This window comes from Mauremys reevesii, linkage group 27 (assembly GCF_016161935.1).
Source record: "Mauremys reevesii isolate NIE-2019 linkage group 27, ASM1616193v1, whole genome shotgun sequence".
NCBI classification, from domain to species: Eukaryota; Metazoa; Chordata; order Testudines; family Geoemydidae; genus Mauremys; species Mauremys reevesii.
This window is the reverse complement of record NC_052649.1, coordinates 5,740,357-5,756,288: the sequence shown is the minus strand read 5'-3', so window position 1 is coordinate 5,756,288 and position 15,932 is coordinate 5,740,357. Positions and strand designations below refer to the sequence as shown.

The following is a 15,932-nucleotide window of genomic DNA, read 5'->3' as shown; positions in this document are numbered from 1 at the left end:
CTGCCCCGGGTTTCGCGACTGCGGCTGGGTCCCCGGGCAGGGGTTTGCGCCGGCGGATGCTGCTGGTTCTGTATTGTCAGGATGCTCCGGGGGGCGGGTGCCGGGGGGGGACGAATCTCAGTTTTTGTCTCCCCCCCTTTGCACCTCAGCCCCTTTGCAAACACCCTAAAGGAATGAGATCACGTGAGGCAAAAGGGGGCGGGGCCAATCTCTTGTCTGGAAGGGAAAAAAAGCCATTTTGTGGGCCCCCCCCTTCATATCCCATCAGCAGCTACACAGACGCGTTTCTTCCAGCTCCGACACTTTGGCACAAAAAATAAAAGAAAAGGAGAGAAAAGGGGGGGTTTGGGGGAGCTCGCTGTTTTCCCAACCCTGCTCGCCCCCCCTCCCCGAAAAGATCCGGGATCAGGTAGGGACACACCTCCCCCTACAATCCCTTTTGCTCTGTGGGGTGTTGGGGGGTAGAGGGGGAGGGAATAGATCTCTCCCTCCCGCCCCCCTCCAGGGAAGGGCTCTTGTCTGCGGTCCAGGCTGCGAGCTCCCTGCCTCGGCTTCTGTGACATCTTCTGTCTTTCGGGGGTTGGTTTTTCTTCCTTCCTTTTCTATTTTTCCGCTCTCTCTCTCTCTGCTTTCAAGATGGCCGATCGGTTTATTTGGTATCCATCTCCTGCCTGGCTTCCTATCTTTCTCTTTGTGCCGCTGCTGCTGCTGCTGCTGCTGCTGGTTTTCTGGCAGGGTCCGGAGGGGGGGGGGAGAATTTGCATGAGATCCCCTCCCCCCCCCAGACATGGCAGTTCACCCCCCCCCAACCTCTCCACTCTCTACCCCAACCGGGGAGGGTGTCTGCTCCCCCGTGCCCGCTCTCTTGGCTCCTTTCTCTTGGCAGCCGCCTTCTCTCTCTCCAATTGGCACGCCTAACTTTTTGGATCCCTTCTCTCTCTCCCCCCCCCAACCGCTTTTCTTTGGCCCCGACGCAGGGAGGCTGGCAGCCGGGCGGGGGCTGCCCCGGTGTGTGGGGGGCAAGGGAGACGGGGATCTGGGGAGAGGGAACCGGGTTTGACAGCACCCTGGCAAGCCCGAACCCCGAACCCGCCCCCAAAGAGCCCCCAGGAAATACCCCACCCCGGGGATGCCACATTGTAGGCGCGCGAAGGGCAAGGGGCGCGCGAGTCCTGCCCAAGGGCGCATGGACGTGGGTGGCGCGGGGGGGTGTGTGTCTTAGGAACTGAGATGTTGGAGCAATATGGCGCGGTTTCTCCACGGTTGGACAGAAAATGAATGTGGAGAAGGTTGTGGAGGGGGCGAAGACCCCCAAGTTGACGAGACAGCGATTGTACTGTGCCGATGCGCCCCCCTCGGGCTGGGTGGGGATTCCAGGGTCTGGGATCCAACCCCAGAGGGGACCGACAGAGAGAAGAGGGGTGGCTGTGGAGAGAGGAAGGGGGTCCTTGTTTTCCTGTCATTCCCGAAGTCATCTGGGTCCCATCCGCTCGTGTGAAAACAAATACATAGAAAGCAACATAATGTACCACCCCCACCGCTCCAAAATAAAACAGAGGGGGCCGGCAGGGGTTTGCCAGGAGACCCTCGTGGGGGAGGGGGTGGGAGTGAAGTCGTTGCAACAGAGTCGAGGGGAGCTGCGGGGGGAGGGAGGGGGGCATCTTTCATTTGGTTTTAATTGTCGCGATGTTTTGCGAATCAATATGGAAGTCCAACGAAGCTATCTGAGTGGGGCTGAGTCTCCTACCGCAGAAAGAGCGAAAGGAGAGGTAGGAATGAAAACCCACTTTGCAATTCATCTCACCCGCAAACAAACAAACAAAAAAATCCCCATTTAGATCCCGCCAGGGTCTTTTTTCTTTTCTGTCTTTCTCCCTCCCCAACTACGTGTGGACACCTCGCAGCTAATTAGCGCGGATCGCCCCTCCATGCCTGATGAATAATAGATTGCAATAGAATCTCAGAATGAGCCCACAGCTCGGCTTGGGGGCGGGGGGGAGGTTGGCAGGAAAGTGGCTCTCCCTCTCCCCACCCTCTTTTCCATGTCGCCTTTTTTCATTCAAGCGGGGCCATTCTTCTTACTTTGGGACAGAATAAACAAACAAATAAAATAAAGACTTCCCAACCCCCCCAAGATGCAAAGAGAAAGAGCCTCTCCTGCTGTACCTTTCCCTCCAGAATTAAAAGGAGGGAGTTCTTGTGTATGGATACAGTTATATATATTCCCCTGCCCATGAAAGAGTTACTTTCTCTTTGTCTATGGAACTCTTTCTGGAGGGCATATATATATTTTTGGGAGGGGAATGTGTGGGACAGAGGGAAGGTTTTATAATTATGGAGGTCCCGTTCTCCTTCCCCAGATTAGCCATCACCTCTTCCATAGAGCTGGATGATGGAAATATTCCCCCCTCACCCCAGATTGTATTATCATCATTATTATGGAGCGTCTGCGCACAAAGCCTGCTTTGTTTGGAGAAAAAGATGCATGAAATAACCCTTGTGTAACCAAAAAAAAACCCCAACCAACCAAACCAACAAAACAAAACCAAACCCATCACTGCAAAGGGATTGCTGTTCTGTTTGATATTGATGAGGTAGGAAGGGGAGAAATCTCGTGTCAAGGAGCTTTGGTAGCAGTGAGCCAATTCTTGAGGGGAATGGACCGGTTTTGCGCTTTGAAATCGGGGCCCTGAGTTCAAGGTTCTCCATTCTTTGCCGTGTCCAGGAGTCGTGCGCGTGTGGCTGGTCTTCAGGCGGGATGGATCCAAGTTGTGAATGGGAGGGACCCCGTTCCATTATACAACGTTGGGGCCGGGGAGGTGTCGGTGTATTTGTTCTTCCTCTGCCGCGGTGACAACCCACGGGGCTTTTCTCGCGTGGGTTCGAAGGGCTGTCTTAGGACTCAGGATGGAAGGCTCCATACAGGGAGCTGAGACCGGACCTAGGAACCTCCCGTCACCCCCTTGCGCACACTGGAGTCGGTACAGGAGGATATAAACTTCCACAAACCAAGACCTAGCTGCGTTTTGTCCCGGCGATCGATCCCTTTGTTTACATGTATCGACAAGTCCCTGCGAGCTCCCTGAGTGGGGGCTGGGGAAGAGACAGCACGTATGAGCCAGCGAGCTCCGCTTCTTTGCGAACAGCGGGTTTGCGCCTCGGCTGGTTGTTCGCAAGGCTGATCTTGTGCAGTGGGCGCTGCTTCGCAGCTTGAGGGGTTGTGTGGGTGGGTGTCCTGTGCCCGGGGGATTCCTCCTGCCTTGGAATATTGTACCATTGCTGGAGGGTTCCCCGGCTTACTGGACAAGTGGTAGAATGATATGCAAACGGAGGGACGTGGGGGTTATTTCTTAGCTGGGGCAGAGAGGAGGGAGGGGATGACAGCGGTCGAGAAGTTATGGGGGACTTTGAAATGTCCTCCTGCTCCCTGCAAATTCGGTCTCCTTTCTCTGCAACGGCTGGGAGTGTCACCCCTCTGCCCCGGCGAGCTTGGGGCTCCCGGAAAGGTGAAGTTCACCCCTTGGGTTGATGTGCACAGACCACCTTCCCCTGCCTTCCGGGGGTGCGAATTGCCATCTGGGAATATAGACTCACCTTCCCTTGCGCTCCTCCTTTCGGATGCTGGCCACCCACACACCTGAAACCCTGTCCCCAATCGCCCCTTTCCAATGTGTATTGGGAACAGTTTCCACAAAAGAACCCGTAAAGTGTCGCTAATTCTCAAGGCCCAGTGGCTGGAACAGTCCCGCTGGGGTGCTGTCATTCCCAGGCCTAGCCGGCTTCTGCCTTCAGAGCTCCTGATCTGTTAATAATGATTAACTATGCGGGCGTGGAAAGACAAAACAAACAACTAACATCGTATCACAACTAAGCCAAGATCAGACCTGGACATTCATTTTTAAACAAGCATCATTAGAAAAGTTCTCCCGGACTAGGAACCTCCCCGTGAAACCCACCGAAAAGCTAGCCCACCCCTAATAATGGATTGAAAAGTGACGAGAGATTGAGCAGCTCCTGAGAGCACTAAGAGGGGTGGTGATTCCCTGCTACCACTGAAACGCTGAGCAGAGCTTTGCCATCGTCTTCCATTGGAGCATCACTTCCTCCCCCGTCCATGTCTTCCAAAATAAAAAGCGAGTTTACTCCAGATACCTGTATCTACCCTCACTGCACTACTAGCCTGGATTGAACGCCCTGCGCCAAATTTTCAAAAGAACTCTTCTCTCATGGAGGCACCAAAATAAGCGGCCAAATTGTCATGCTGGGTGCTGGACTTCCCCCCGCCCCCTTTTGTTATTGTTGAATATCTTGCCTTTATTTGGATGCTTAAAGTTGAGCTGGGCTCTTTGGAAAATCTGGTGCTGAACACTTGAAAATCAGGACCCCTCATCACCTCTTTTGAAAATTTGGCACCACTTCTCTGCATGCCAGTGATTTACACAGGCAGATGGACTGTGGGAATTTGCTGTCAGTCATTGATTGTGGTGTCTAACACAACTCAGCCTCCAAACCTCTCCAGACTGTTGCAGCCAATATGCTTGTCACCAACAGATGTGATGCCAAGGGGTTTTTCACTGGAAAAATACTTAATTACTAACAAATACATGTTGCCCTGGATTCCCACAACTGTTTCTGGCAGGGCTAGATTCTGTAGCAAGTCCTCTTCTGGGGCTGGAGAAACCTGCAGCAGTCAGAGGAGATTTTTTTATTGATTTTGTCCTGTTCTGCTCTGTTGACTAAATAAAGCACTTAAAAGGGAAAGGGGGAAGGAAGAAAGAAAGAAAAGGAAAATGACACCTCCTCCCTTCAACCGTGAAGCTCAGAAAAGATCCAGGTTTGATCTCTTGGATTTTTTAATACAAATTCCTTGGAAGAACTTTAGAGAAAAAAAAATGTGAAGAATGAAACAATCCCCAAACAGCATGTAAAAAATCGTAGTGAGGGGGCCCGATCCTGTTTGGGCTAAACTGGAGAAGTCAATCGAAGCTTTGTCTGGGGACATGATGGAGAATGGGGCTCACTGGTTCTGACAAAGTCCCCTGCTGCCTTAGACTTCACCGCTGGGATTTTCTGACAGCATTTCCATGAGCTGCTCTTAAGTCTTAATTTTTGCATGTTATGGACAAACCCTAATTATCCAGATATATGTACACTCTAATATCAGGGGTTTCTGAACTGCTGCCTGTTCCCTGAAATATAGAAAAGCTCAATTCCATTCCTCCAAATCGGTAGCAACTTCACCGACTGGCTTTGCGTTTAGACATGGGTAAATTAGAGCAGAATCCGGCCTTTGAAAATAGTTGCTGAGTCCTAGTGCCGCTCCATTCGCCCTGAAGGACAAGGGATGGTTAACCTAGCATGGAGTGCTCTGTTCAGCTGCGTAGGGGTACTTGGTGGATGGTTTATTTTTTATTTATTGCTTCGAGAAAGCAAGGAGGACTAGCAGGCTAATGCTGCTCTGACTGGCTTTTCCACTCAATTACTCACTGTTTCCTCTCCCCCCCCCCCCACCGCCTCAAATTCAGTTTTGGGGCCAGTCTGTGGAAAGGCTTCTCTTCGCCTGCATAAAGCTGCATTCATGGTCAGATGCTGCCTTGAATGTTTCCATAGGAGATAAAAACTGTGCACAGTTGCAGTGAATTTGGGAGGTGTGTGTGTGTGAGAGAGAGAGAGAGAGATCAGCCACCAATGTTTTGGTTACATCTGTACAAATATTTTCCTGGTTTTGAGGAAGGGGGCCGCACCCGCGTCTGCTTAATTCTCTGAATGACCCCATCGTGGGGGAAGGGGGGAGAGAAAGAGGGTGGAAATACCTTAAAGGTGCCCTTAACATTGAGAAGTTGGTTCACGGGTCACTGGTAGGTCCAGAGGCAAAGATCTATCTAATTTCAACTCTCCTGTTATGGAGGTCGGACTAGTTCTAAAGGTCCCAGGCGCCCCTCTTTCACACGTGAAAACCATCTCAGACTGGAGTCTTCTGGCTTATTAATTAATTAATGATCGTCGTTGTTGTTGCTAGTATTAATCTGCGGGGGAAAGCCCCAGAGAACATCATTTCTGATTTGACAGAGGGTGTGTGTGTGAAGGATCTTAAAATATATAGACTCTGACGTGAGGGGAGACAGAGAGAAAGGGGTTAGACGTTGCTTTTGTAGGAATACTGCAGAATCCAGAACATTTGGACTCTGGCTTTTTAGCAAAAAGTTGTGGGTTTTTTTAGAAAAAAAGAAATTAGGAGGATGTTCACTCCAAAAGTCCCTGGTCGGGTGAAGACTTCTTGACTCTACACTGACTTTACCTGAGATTTTCAAGTGTTTTTGGGTGCCTGACTTGAGATACTTTAAAAAGGGTCTGATATTCAGAAAGTGCTGGGACACCCCCAAAATTAAGGCACCCCAAATCTCCAAGCACTTTTAAGATTCTTAACTTGTATTTTCTTGGGAGGATTTGAGTTTCTTGGAAGGATTTGAGCTTCCTCTCTACATTTTAAAAGCTCTGATGCATCTTCTTCTAAAACCAGATCAAATGTCAGGGTAAACGATCAGAACAATTCATTTTTCCCCTCCCTCTCCAAATCTGTTTTTAAAAATGAAAAATATGTGTAATGTCTTCTGTTCATAGAGAGTGTGGAAACTTTAAAAAAAAAAAAAGGGAAGCAGGATATACGTGTATGTAATAGCAAGATGCATAACCCACAGCGTTTTGCAGGAAATCAACATGCAAAATAATTTATTTCCATGGGAGGAATAATCTGTGTCTCGGAATTATTGTCTGCTTTTAAGATGTTTTTTCTCATCCCTTTCAAACTGGGATGGTTGCACTATCGCCTTCTTGCGAGGCAACGGCAGCAAAGCAAAATTATTTGGTAATAGCAAGGGAAAACTTTGGTGATCTGGAAAGATAACGTGTCCTAGGCACAGACTGAGGGAGGCTGAGAGAGAGAGGGGGAAAAAAGGGGCGATTGATCTGGTTCTGGAGCCTTGTCGAGATTTTAAATCCAGACCCACATCTGAGGTCACGTGCCCTCTTGCTTTGTGTAAACCCTCCTCTCGCTTGCTCCTACTGTACTTTGCAAACCCGAAAGGAGAATTTCCTGTTGTCGGGGTCTGATGCCTACTGTAACTGCTAGCAAAGACTACATTAACCCAACACGTCGCGAGTCTCTCTTTGTGAAATGCAGGCGTGTCTATTTTGCAGCAATAAAATTATATGGCATTATTATTAATTACCACTATTATGATAAATAATAATAATATTTTCTAATAAGCGTTTGGGAACCCGCATAACCAGCTGTGCATGTCTTGTCTGGTGATAAATGGTGCCTCTCTGATATTGCCCATCGATATATTGTTGTCCTGCCCACACCCGTGGAAAGATCCGGATCTTTCTGTTCAGAAAACTTGCCCCAGAGGTGAGGAAACTAGCGAACCTTAGGGAAGGTAGCAGGAGGGGAAGTGGTGAATCCTGGGGGATCTGCGCAGGAGTGGGGTGTACGTTTGGCTTTCTGGTGACTGTGTCCTGGAGGAGAGACACCTCCAACGGTGCCGTTTAATCAAACGATAAAGCGACGTGCTCCACTTTGATATAACGCTTTCCACCAGAGGATCAAGAAGGAGCCCATTACAAACATGAAAGGACTCAAGCTTTGCAGCATCCCTGCCGGGTGGGGGGAGGCATCATTCCTCTAATTTCGCAGGTGGGGGAAACTGAGGCAGCAGAGAAGGAAGGCACCTTGCCCAAGGTCATTACCAGAGCTGGAGTGGGGGGAGGAAGCAGATCGCTAATCTCCCAGTTACATCACAGACCATCCTCTTTCAGGCCCCTAAGGAGTTAATATTTTAAAGGGAACAGGGGTCTCTGCAAAATTAAGCCCAAAGGGGGCAGTTTAAACGTAATCAGCTCTGGGTTTGAAAGATGCAGCAGAGCTGTTTAAATAGGTTTTTTTTTAAGGGGGGGATAGACAGGGAGGTGAGTGGGTGGATGGATGCCGGGAGTGGAGGAGGATTGAATGTATTTATTTTCTGGGGGTGGGGAAAAGGTCAGGGCGGTGGAGGGTGTTTTTTTGGGGGGACGGGGGGTGTTTTAAAAGGAGACCAGCGCCAGCCCCATCTGAGTCATGAAATCAGGATGATTATCATCCGGTTTATTAAAACCGGTTTGTGCTGGCGTCTCGGGCTCCCCCTCCCCTCCCCTCTCCTTTAGAGACCCATGACGCCATTTGCTAGACTGAGAGGATAACATTAAAAAAAACAGGAGAGTCTTGCAGGGAGCAGGGGACCTGCAGAACTCATTGCCCGGCGAGAGCCCGAGTCACTGGAGGGGGATTGGATTTCAGGTGCACCAGGCAGGCCAAAGCTCCCCCCCCCGCTTCGCTTGGCTGTTGGTGTTGGCATCTTGCCAGCTGTTACCCTGCAGGTAACTATAGAAACCAGCGCACAGGGAGCCTATCAGCAGCCCCAACGTCACCTGCGCCTTGTAAAGGGGTCTGCGGGGCACTTCACTACCTTGATGATGCTGAGGCTTGAAGGGGGCGGGGGGAGGGAGACGTGCTGCTATTAAGTGTAGTCAAGGGGTGTGTGTGTGTATGGGGGGGATGGGAGCAAACAAGCCGGAGGACCCCATAGGGGTGTGAGACGGGCTTTTGCCTTGGGAATCTACAAGGGGAAATGGGGCTGGGAGAAAGGGGGGGGGGATGACCCAATCCAGTCCAGAAAGCAGAACGGGCGTTTCCCCAAACCCACCAGCCTCTTTCTGACCCGCATCTGTTGTGTTGTTGGCTTGTTTGCAAACCACCCCACAAATGCTTCCCAGCGGGCAGGCGCTAATGCTGGGTGGCAAACGGGGCTCTTGCTCCCCTGAGTTGCCTGCGCTGAAGGGGGGGCGGGGCTGGGAGTGGTGGCTTTAGCCACCGCCTGGAGCAGGATAGTCCCAATTTCTCCTCGGCCCCCTTCCCCCTTGACACACCCACCTCCGTGCTTAAGTTTTGTCCCACAGTCTCACCTCTGTGGCTTGTCTACTGAGGCTGGGGGAGTGGGGGGGCACCTTTGCCTTGAAGTTTGATCAGTCACTGTACCGATGGGGGGGTCTTTGATTGGTACAATATTGTGTACAGCTTTTGTGAACGTTAAACGCTTTCCCCAGCGTGTGTGTGTGTGTGTGTGTGTGTACACACACACTTCTGCAGCTATCCTTTGCAATGTTTCTCCATCCCAAGGGTAACCCCCTCTCCCAGGCCGCTGGAGGAGTTTGCTGCGCTCTGTCCGATCTAGATTAACGCCCGCTCTGGATTATAATAGGTAGATAAACTTCCATTTTTTTCAAATCAATCCCCTCCATGCTCAGGATGTGGAGAACTTGTCAAGAAGCAGCTCATTTGGACTAGCCGCAAGAGGGTGGGTGTTTTGTTTTTTTAATTCAGTAACAAGGGTTTTACATAAAATAAAATAAAAAATACCCAGAGAATGGCTTGCAAGGGGACTGAATCTGTGTGTGTGTGTGTGTGTGTGTTCCTAACAGTCTGGCCCCCACTGACGTCACGCACAAACTCATTTGCACAGAAATAGATTTTAGTTCATTCCCCCCACCCCTTCTCCCCTCCACCTCGGATGGTTGTAATAATATTCTGGCTCCTCGCCAAGTATAGGAGTTACCATAGAAACAATAAAACTGCAGCGATTCAGGGCCCCAGCTCGAACGTCTCCTATAGTAAATATTAAAGTAACGGGGAAGGGGGAAGGGAAAGGGGCTGGGGGGGCAGCAATTACATTGACATCTGCGACTTTCTGCATCTCTCTGCACTTGATTGCATCGACTGGTGATGGATTTCCCAGAGGGGCTGGATTGTAACCCCACTTTATTTAGTGTTGCAAACGTCCTGCTCAGAGTCTCAAACTTGGCAAAACCCCTTTCTTGTTCCTTTCCATGTTGCTTCTTTCGTGTGTGTGTAGGGGGGAACTGAACCTTGCAGACAAGTTATGTTTTTCCGCGGCTACAAATTCTGCCCGGTGCTTATCTGTGTGCCTAGCCCTGGAGTTTTTACTTCAAAACCCTTCTGCTTTCCAAGCAAATTATCCCCCCCCCTCGCTCTCCTGGGGCGGGCATACGTAGACACACACTTCAAAAAAAAAGTCTCCGAACTGCCCCTCCCCACCCCCCGCCTCAAAGCACATATATTCATTCTAGCAAAGGCGAGCGACTGTTTTTTTTTTCTATCTATATTTGGGTGCCTGGCTGTGAAAAGCCAAAGCACGTCCCAGATTTGGAAAAAAAAAACCCCAACCACCCCACCACCACCACAACATTCACGCGCGTGCCCGCGAATCCAGGTCCGATTGTTAAATTCATCTCCTGTCTCAATGAGGTGTGCGGCCGTGTGGCTTCTGTCACGGGCAAGGAGCCAGCAGCCGGCTCTGGAGTCACTATAGAAACCACGAGGCACGAGCGGAAAATGCCTTTGACCATAAAACAAAACGCGCTCGCGTTAAAACATATAAATACCCGGGGGGGGCCGGGAGGCAGACAAAAGGCCAAGTTCCCAGTCGCACCAGTTGAGGCTTGGGGAGGGGGGCGATGGGAGCTGTGTAGGAGACATCTCAGCAGGGACGGTCTCAGTCCAGATTTCTTGTCCTGGGGGGTGACACACCAGAAGTCCAGGAGACCCCCCACCCCACACACACACGCACGCCCCTTTCCTTGCTTTTGACAGCGATTTAGGGGAGGCGGTTCATCGCTGTGGGTTTAGGGCGGGATCCCACTGCCCGCTCCCACTGCCTAAAAATCCACACCCAGGCCTGCAGAACAAGCAGGCGATGAACGGCCCTCGCCCATCGGCCTGGAGGCGAGTGGATCCAGATTTCTTTGGAGGAGTGTGGGGGGGCATTTAAGCTGGCACCAATCGCTCCCTTCCCCTTCCTAGATTTCCCCGGAGGCAGAGCCTGTTCCTTTAAATGCGGTCCCGCAGTCTATTCCCCACCGAGTCATATGTATCCATCTATTTAAATACCCCCCCTCCGGGAGTCGGTGGCTCTGATTGGGGGGAGAGGGGGGCTGGTTTGCCTGCATGCAGCAAGGCCCTGGAAAGGGGCGGCGCTGCGCTCCGGCAGGCGGAGAAGGAGCCGCGGGGGAGACAAAGGTGCCGCTTCGCACCTTTGCCAGGCTGGCCAGCCCCTCCAAGCCCCCGTTTTCCGCTCTCCCCGCCCGGAGCCTTGGTTGTCAGGCGGGTGAAAGGCGAGCGGAGGACCCGGAGCCTGGTAGCCGCCGCCGCGGGTTCCGGCTGGGAGATCGCAGCGGTGAAGGACAACAAGGAAAATGTGGGTCCGGGGGCGCTGAGGGTTTCTTGTCTGGGCACCTTTCGATCCGTGCAGGGGAATCATTGTCTGCGGCATGTGCCCACGCTGCGCCGCGGGGCACAGGGAATGGAGGGGTGGGGGTGTGGAGGGGTTTTTGTGTGCGGGGATTTGGCTGCAATGAAACAACCCCACACTGTGTGTCTAGGCCTGGGGAGGTGGGGGAGGGCAGTAGATGTGATCTAGAGACGCGGTAGAGATCATCGGAGTCTGTTTCAGGTGGGTGTGGCATGACATGACAATGCCACGCGTGGGTGTGGACGGGTGCTCTATATTCTTCCATGTGCTAATTACAGCCGGCTTTTATGCGTTATTAGATGGGCCTCCTAGGACACTGGGTTGTGTTTGTAGATGGAGGTGTATTTGCAGGCTGCATGATGCCATATGGACCCGTTGAACGTGTGTGTGTATATTGCAGTTATGCATCCGTTTACATCTTCAAAGTACGGTACCAATATGATAGATAATGTCAGCGCGCATGAAATAAAATATAGACACACACTGATTACAAAATAAGGCACAAAGAACATAATTGTTGGTGTATCCATACTCGGTATGAGTGGACAGACACACACTATTCATGTGTATGTAATGGAGGCAACACTGTGCCTGTGTGTATAATATTCCAGCGCTTTGAAGATGTAAACTTCTGTATGTGTGCAGATGATTCATATGCACCCAGACACGCCTATTGAATGTGTATTGGGTGGTGTCTATTCTCTGCATATTGTTTATGTGCCTCTGTAGTGTTCATTGAGAAATGCATGTGTGATGTGTGTCATAGGGTCTGACACGCCTGCCCTTCCCCTCTGTACGCGCAGGTACCCAGGGGCCGTGTAAAGCGATCCTCAGCAGAGCGTCTCACGTCCGGCTTTCGCTGGACTTGTGCGCTTAATGAATTGCATGTTAATGTTCAATTAGACCATTTATCTGATTTGTTCCGGCCCATTGCCCTGCTGGAGGGAGGGGGCTGGGAGTGAGGGTGGGGGCAAGACCAGGAAAGAAAGTGAAATCTCCCCTCGGCTTTGTTATCTGGTGTCAGCAGCAGGCTGGGGAAGAATTAAAGAGGACATGTGGAGAGCCAGAAGCCGAGGTGAAGCCGTTGCAGCTCCTAGCTGGGTAGGATTGAAATGCCAGCAGCATTTCGCCTCACGGGCTGCAGGCTTTGCTCGTCTCTTCTCCTTTTCCTTTTCCTTGAGGTTTGCCCAAGTAGCGCACCCAAAAGGAGGGATTTCTTTGGCCATAGTTTGATTGCAGATGATCCTGTAATGGGTTACAGCGGAGGGAGAAAGAGGCAGGGAGGGGGGTGGTGTGTGTCCAGACTCTGGTGGGGCAGAGGTCCACTTGGAGGAAGAGACTATTGGGGATGAAGGAGTTTATTGTTAGCTAATGATGAGCAACGAGGCTCTTGATTTTTATTTGTGTTTAAAAATATAATTTAGAGGGGTTGGGGGCATTCCCTGTGAAGGGTCTCCATTTCATAAAAAAGTGTTCCTATAATAATCTCCATCCTTGCATCTACAACGCGTGCATAAGCCTGAGTGGACAAACTGGGCTGTGCCTGTTAGGTTTAGCCCTATTATTTCTGCCCAGCTTCGAAACACACTAAGGAAGCAGCTATACAACCTGAAAGCTGCATGTTGGGTCGGTTTCTTACCTCCTTTACTACCCAAATCTATACAGATGTACCAGGCGCAGCACTTCTTTATACTCAGCTGTGCTGCCTGGTGGTTTCTCTGAATTGATTTGTCTCCATTTAAAAAAAAATAAAACCACGTTACTAAATAAATTCTTTATCTTGTATGGGTTTTGGTCAGGATTTGGGAGTGAAAAGAGAGATTCCCTATATAATGTAAACTGTAGGATCACTATGGGCCAGATTGTAATACTCTCGGTGAGTTATATCTTCCCCCATGAGTATTAGTATTCTCTTACATTTATATTGTGGTAGCACCCAAACAACACAACCAGTTCTGGGCCCCTGTGTGTTAGGTGCTGTGCAAACCCGTAGCCAGTGAGTCTCATCAACATGGTTACATTTGGAAAGGGTGCTACCCATCCCAGTCGGACTCTATGGGGGCTGCAAAGGAGGTGTTTTGTTTTGTTAAAATACAAATACTCAGTCCTCCATCCCTTCTCTCTGTATTATTGCAATTTCAGATGCTTTGCGAGGCCTGACCACAAAACCCAGATTACAAGGTGTGCGTGTGGGGGGAGGGGGAATAAATCCTAAAACCAGAGACTCCTGTGGTTTGTAACCTACTGAGCCATTTGCTTCTGGAATGTTGCCTTCACTAGCTCCAGCTGATGACTTAGTTCTGGTAGCTGTAATATTCCAGGAGGGGTGATGACCCTGCAGATGCCGCTAACTTGATCCTCGGGGTGTGTGTGTTTGTTTCCAGAGAGGATCTGCTGAGGCCCTGATCCAAAATGCACAGAACCACCAGGATAAAGATCACTGAGCTGAATCCCCACTTGATGTGTGCTTTGTGTGGCGGCTACTTCATAGATGCAACCACCATAGTGGAATGTTTACACTCCTGTAAGTTTCCTCTGTACCTGGGGGGTGGGGGGAGCAGGGGAAATCAGCTGTTCCCAATGAAATGCTCTTTTCTTTCATTCCACCAGGCAGATCTCCTTTTTGAGTGTTAAGCTCAGAAGCCAGCTGGTGGTGATGAGAGATTCCCCAGCTGCTCACCCAAATATAACTCAATGGGCAAAGATTTTTCCAAAGTGGCTAGTGATTTTTGGGTGCCTAACTTGAGATACCTTAAAGAGGCCTGATACTAGTTTTTCAGGATGAGCAGAGCTCTCCCTTTCTGGAAACCAGGGCCTCCTTGTCATGTGAGACACCCCCAAATTTGAAGCACCCCAAATCCCTAGTCACTCTTGGCCTCTTGATTACTTGCTCAAAATTTTGAGGTGAATTGGGGAGGGGGTGGTGAAGCTAGAATCCTACCATATTTCCAAGGAAAACTGCTGCATCCCTTTGGGTTGGAAACACCAAAGGTGTGGATTTCCTCAAGGGGACCTTCAAAGGTGGGAAAACTGATACATGGTAATATTTTTTCATGTGACGTGGAATTAAACTGTAGAACTCACTGCCACACAAATTCACTAAGGCCAAGAATTCAGCAAGATTCAAGACATTTCTAGGGTTGTCAAGAATAGCCAGAGTTATAATTAACGATGACAAACATTTGGGAAGGGACATTAACCCTTGTGCTAGATAGGGTTTAAGGCAATCTCTCACTATTAGAGATCAGAATGAAAGCTATGTGTGTGAGAGGCAGATGATCCCATATCTACCTGCTTATGGGTTCTTCTACCTTCCTCTAAAGCATCTAGTTCCAGCCACTGTTCAAAGACAAGGTCCTAGACTAGCTGGATTCAGGGTCTGCTCCAATCTAGCAATTCCTCTAATATACCTGCGGAGAGAAGCAAGGTGTAAGGGAAACCATGCCGTGCTAAGAGGGGAATGTGGAATAGCCCCTGCTGGTGGGATCCCCCTCTCATTGATACCTGGCTGCTAACAGGTGGATTAAATGGAAGCAGTCACAGATTACCTTCCAATCAGTGAGGGTAAAAAATTATCTTGCTCAGAATGTCTAAGCAGTTGCCTGTTCACTGCGGGTCAAAGCCAGCCCTGTACAGAGGGCCAGGGCAAGTTATGCACCACGTATATCCTGCTTTGGCATCATTTATGTCCCTTAAGCAGGATATAAATGGAGCTGAAGTGAAAATTAATACCTTGTCCTGAAGTGGCACCTAGGCCTCGTGCTGACTCTTTGCCCAGGGGTGATGTGCACCCTGTGCATCTGTATGTTGATTTCACCCTATTTATTTTTGTCTCTTTCTTTCTTTAGTCTGTAAAACCTGCATTGTCCGCTACCTGGAGACCAACAAATACTGTCCCATGTGTGATGTCCAGGTGCATAAAACCAGGCCCCTGCTCAGCATCAGGTGAGGGATCTCACTGTTCTGGTTCTTGCCCCCAGCCCTAAATATGTGATAACACAGAAGTTGGGAAGCATCAGGCTCTGGATTTCTGCTGTAGCATGTCACTGAGCCCTCCTGTCACAGGGAATTCTCATCCCTGCTTTGCGCAGTTGGGAGATGGATATTTTGGCCTAACATTTCCAGAGCCACTAGTAGTGATTTTGGGTGCATGTATTACTGGGTTTTTTTTTTTTGAGAGAGAGGGGCGGCAACTTGGGGTGCCTGAAGGGGCCCTGATTTCCAGAAGGTGGATGCACAGAATTAACAAATAACGAGGTCCCATTTTAAAATCCCCCAAACTGGGCACCCAACTACTATTTACTTTGGAAAATGGAGGTCTCTGTATGTAATTCTGACCCTTATTCAGCAAGGTATGTTCCTAACCATCAGCATGTGGGTAATCCATTGTCTCCAATGGGACTAATTTACTTTCTTAAAGTTAGGCATGTGTGTGGGACTCAGGAGATCTGGATCAAATTCCCAGCTCCGCCACAGACTTCCTGTTTGTGGAAACTTAGGCCCAGAGCCTCAAAAGCCTCCACCCAATGGAGTTAGGCACCGACCTACCTTTGAGGATCCAGGCCTTAG

At 50.0% G+C, this 15,932-nt stretch overlaps 1 protein-coding gene across 6 annotated transcripts in view; it reads left to right on the top strand.

The window, feature by feature from the left end:
• Positions 1-253: 253 nt before the first annotated feature.
• PCGF2 (polycomb group ring finger 2) overlaps positions 254-15,932 on the top strand; it is a 34,986-nt gene continuing 19,307 nt past the window's right edge. For 2 of the 6 annotated variants that reach the window (XM_039516961.1, XM_039516956.1), the window contains exons 1-3: positions 254-409; positions 13,748-13,887; positions 15,212-15,308. In XM_039516961.1, the coding sequence (XP_039372895.1) occupies positions 13,776-13,887; positions 15,212-15,308 (209 nt within the window). In that variant the 5' untranslated portion in view covers positions 254-409; positions 13,748-13,775. Of the gene's footprint in view, positions 410-11,061; positions 11,381-12,326; positions 12,465-12,967; positions 12,990-13,747; positions 13,888-15,211; positions 15,309-15,932 lie in introns of those variants that run through there. The other 4 variants (XM_039516958.1, XM_039516959.1, XM_039516957.1 and 1 more) reach the window with 4 other exon arrangements.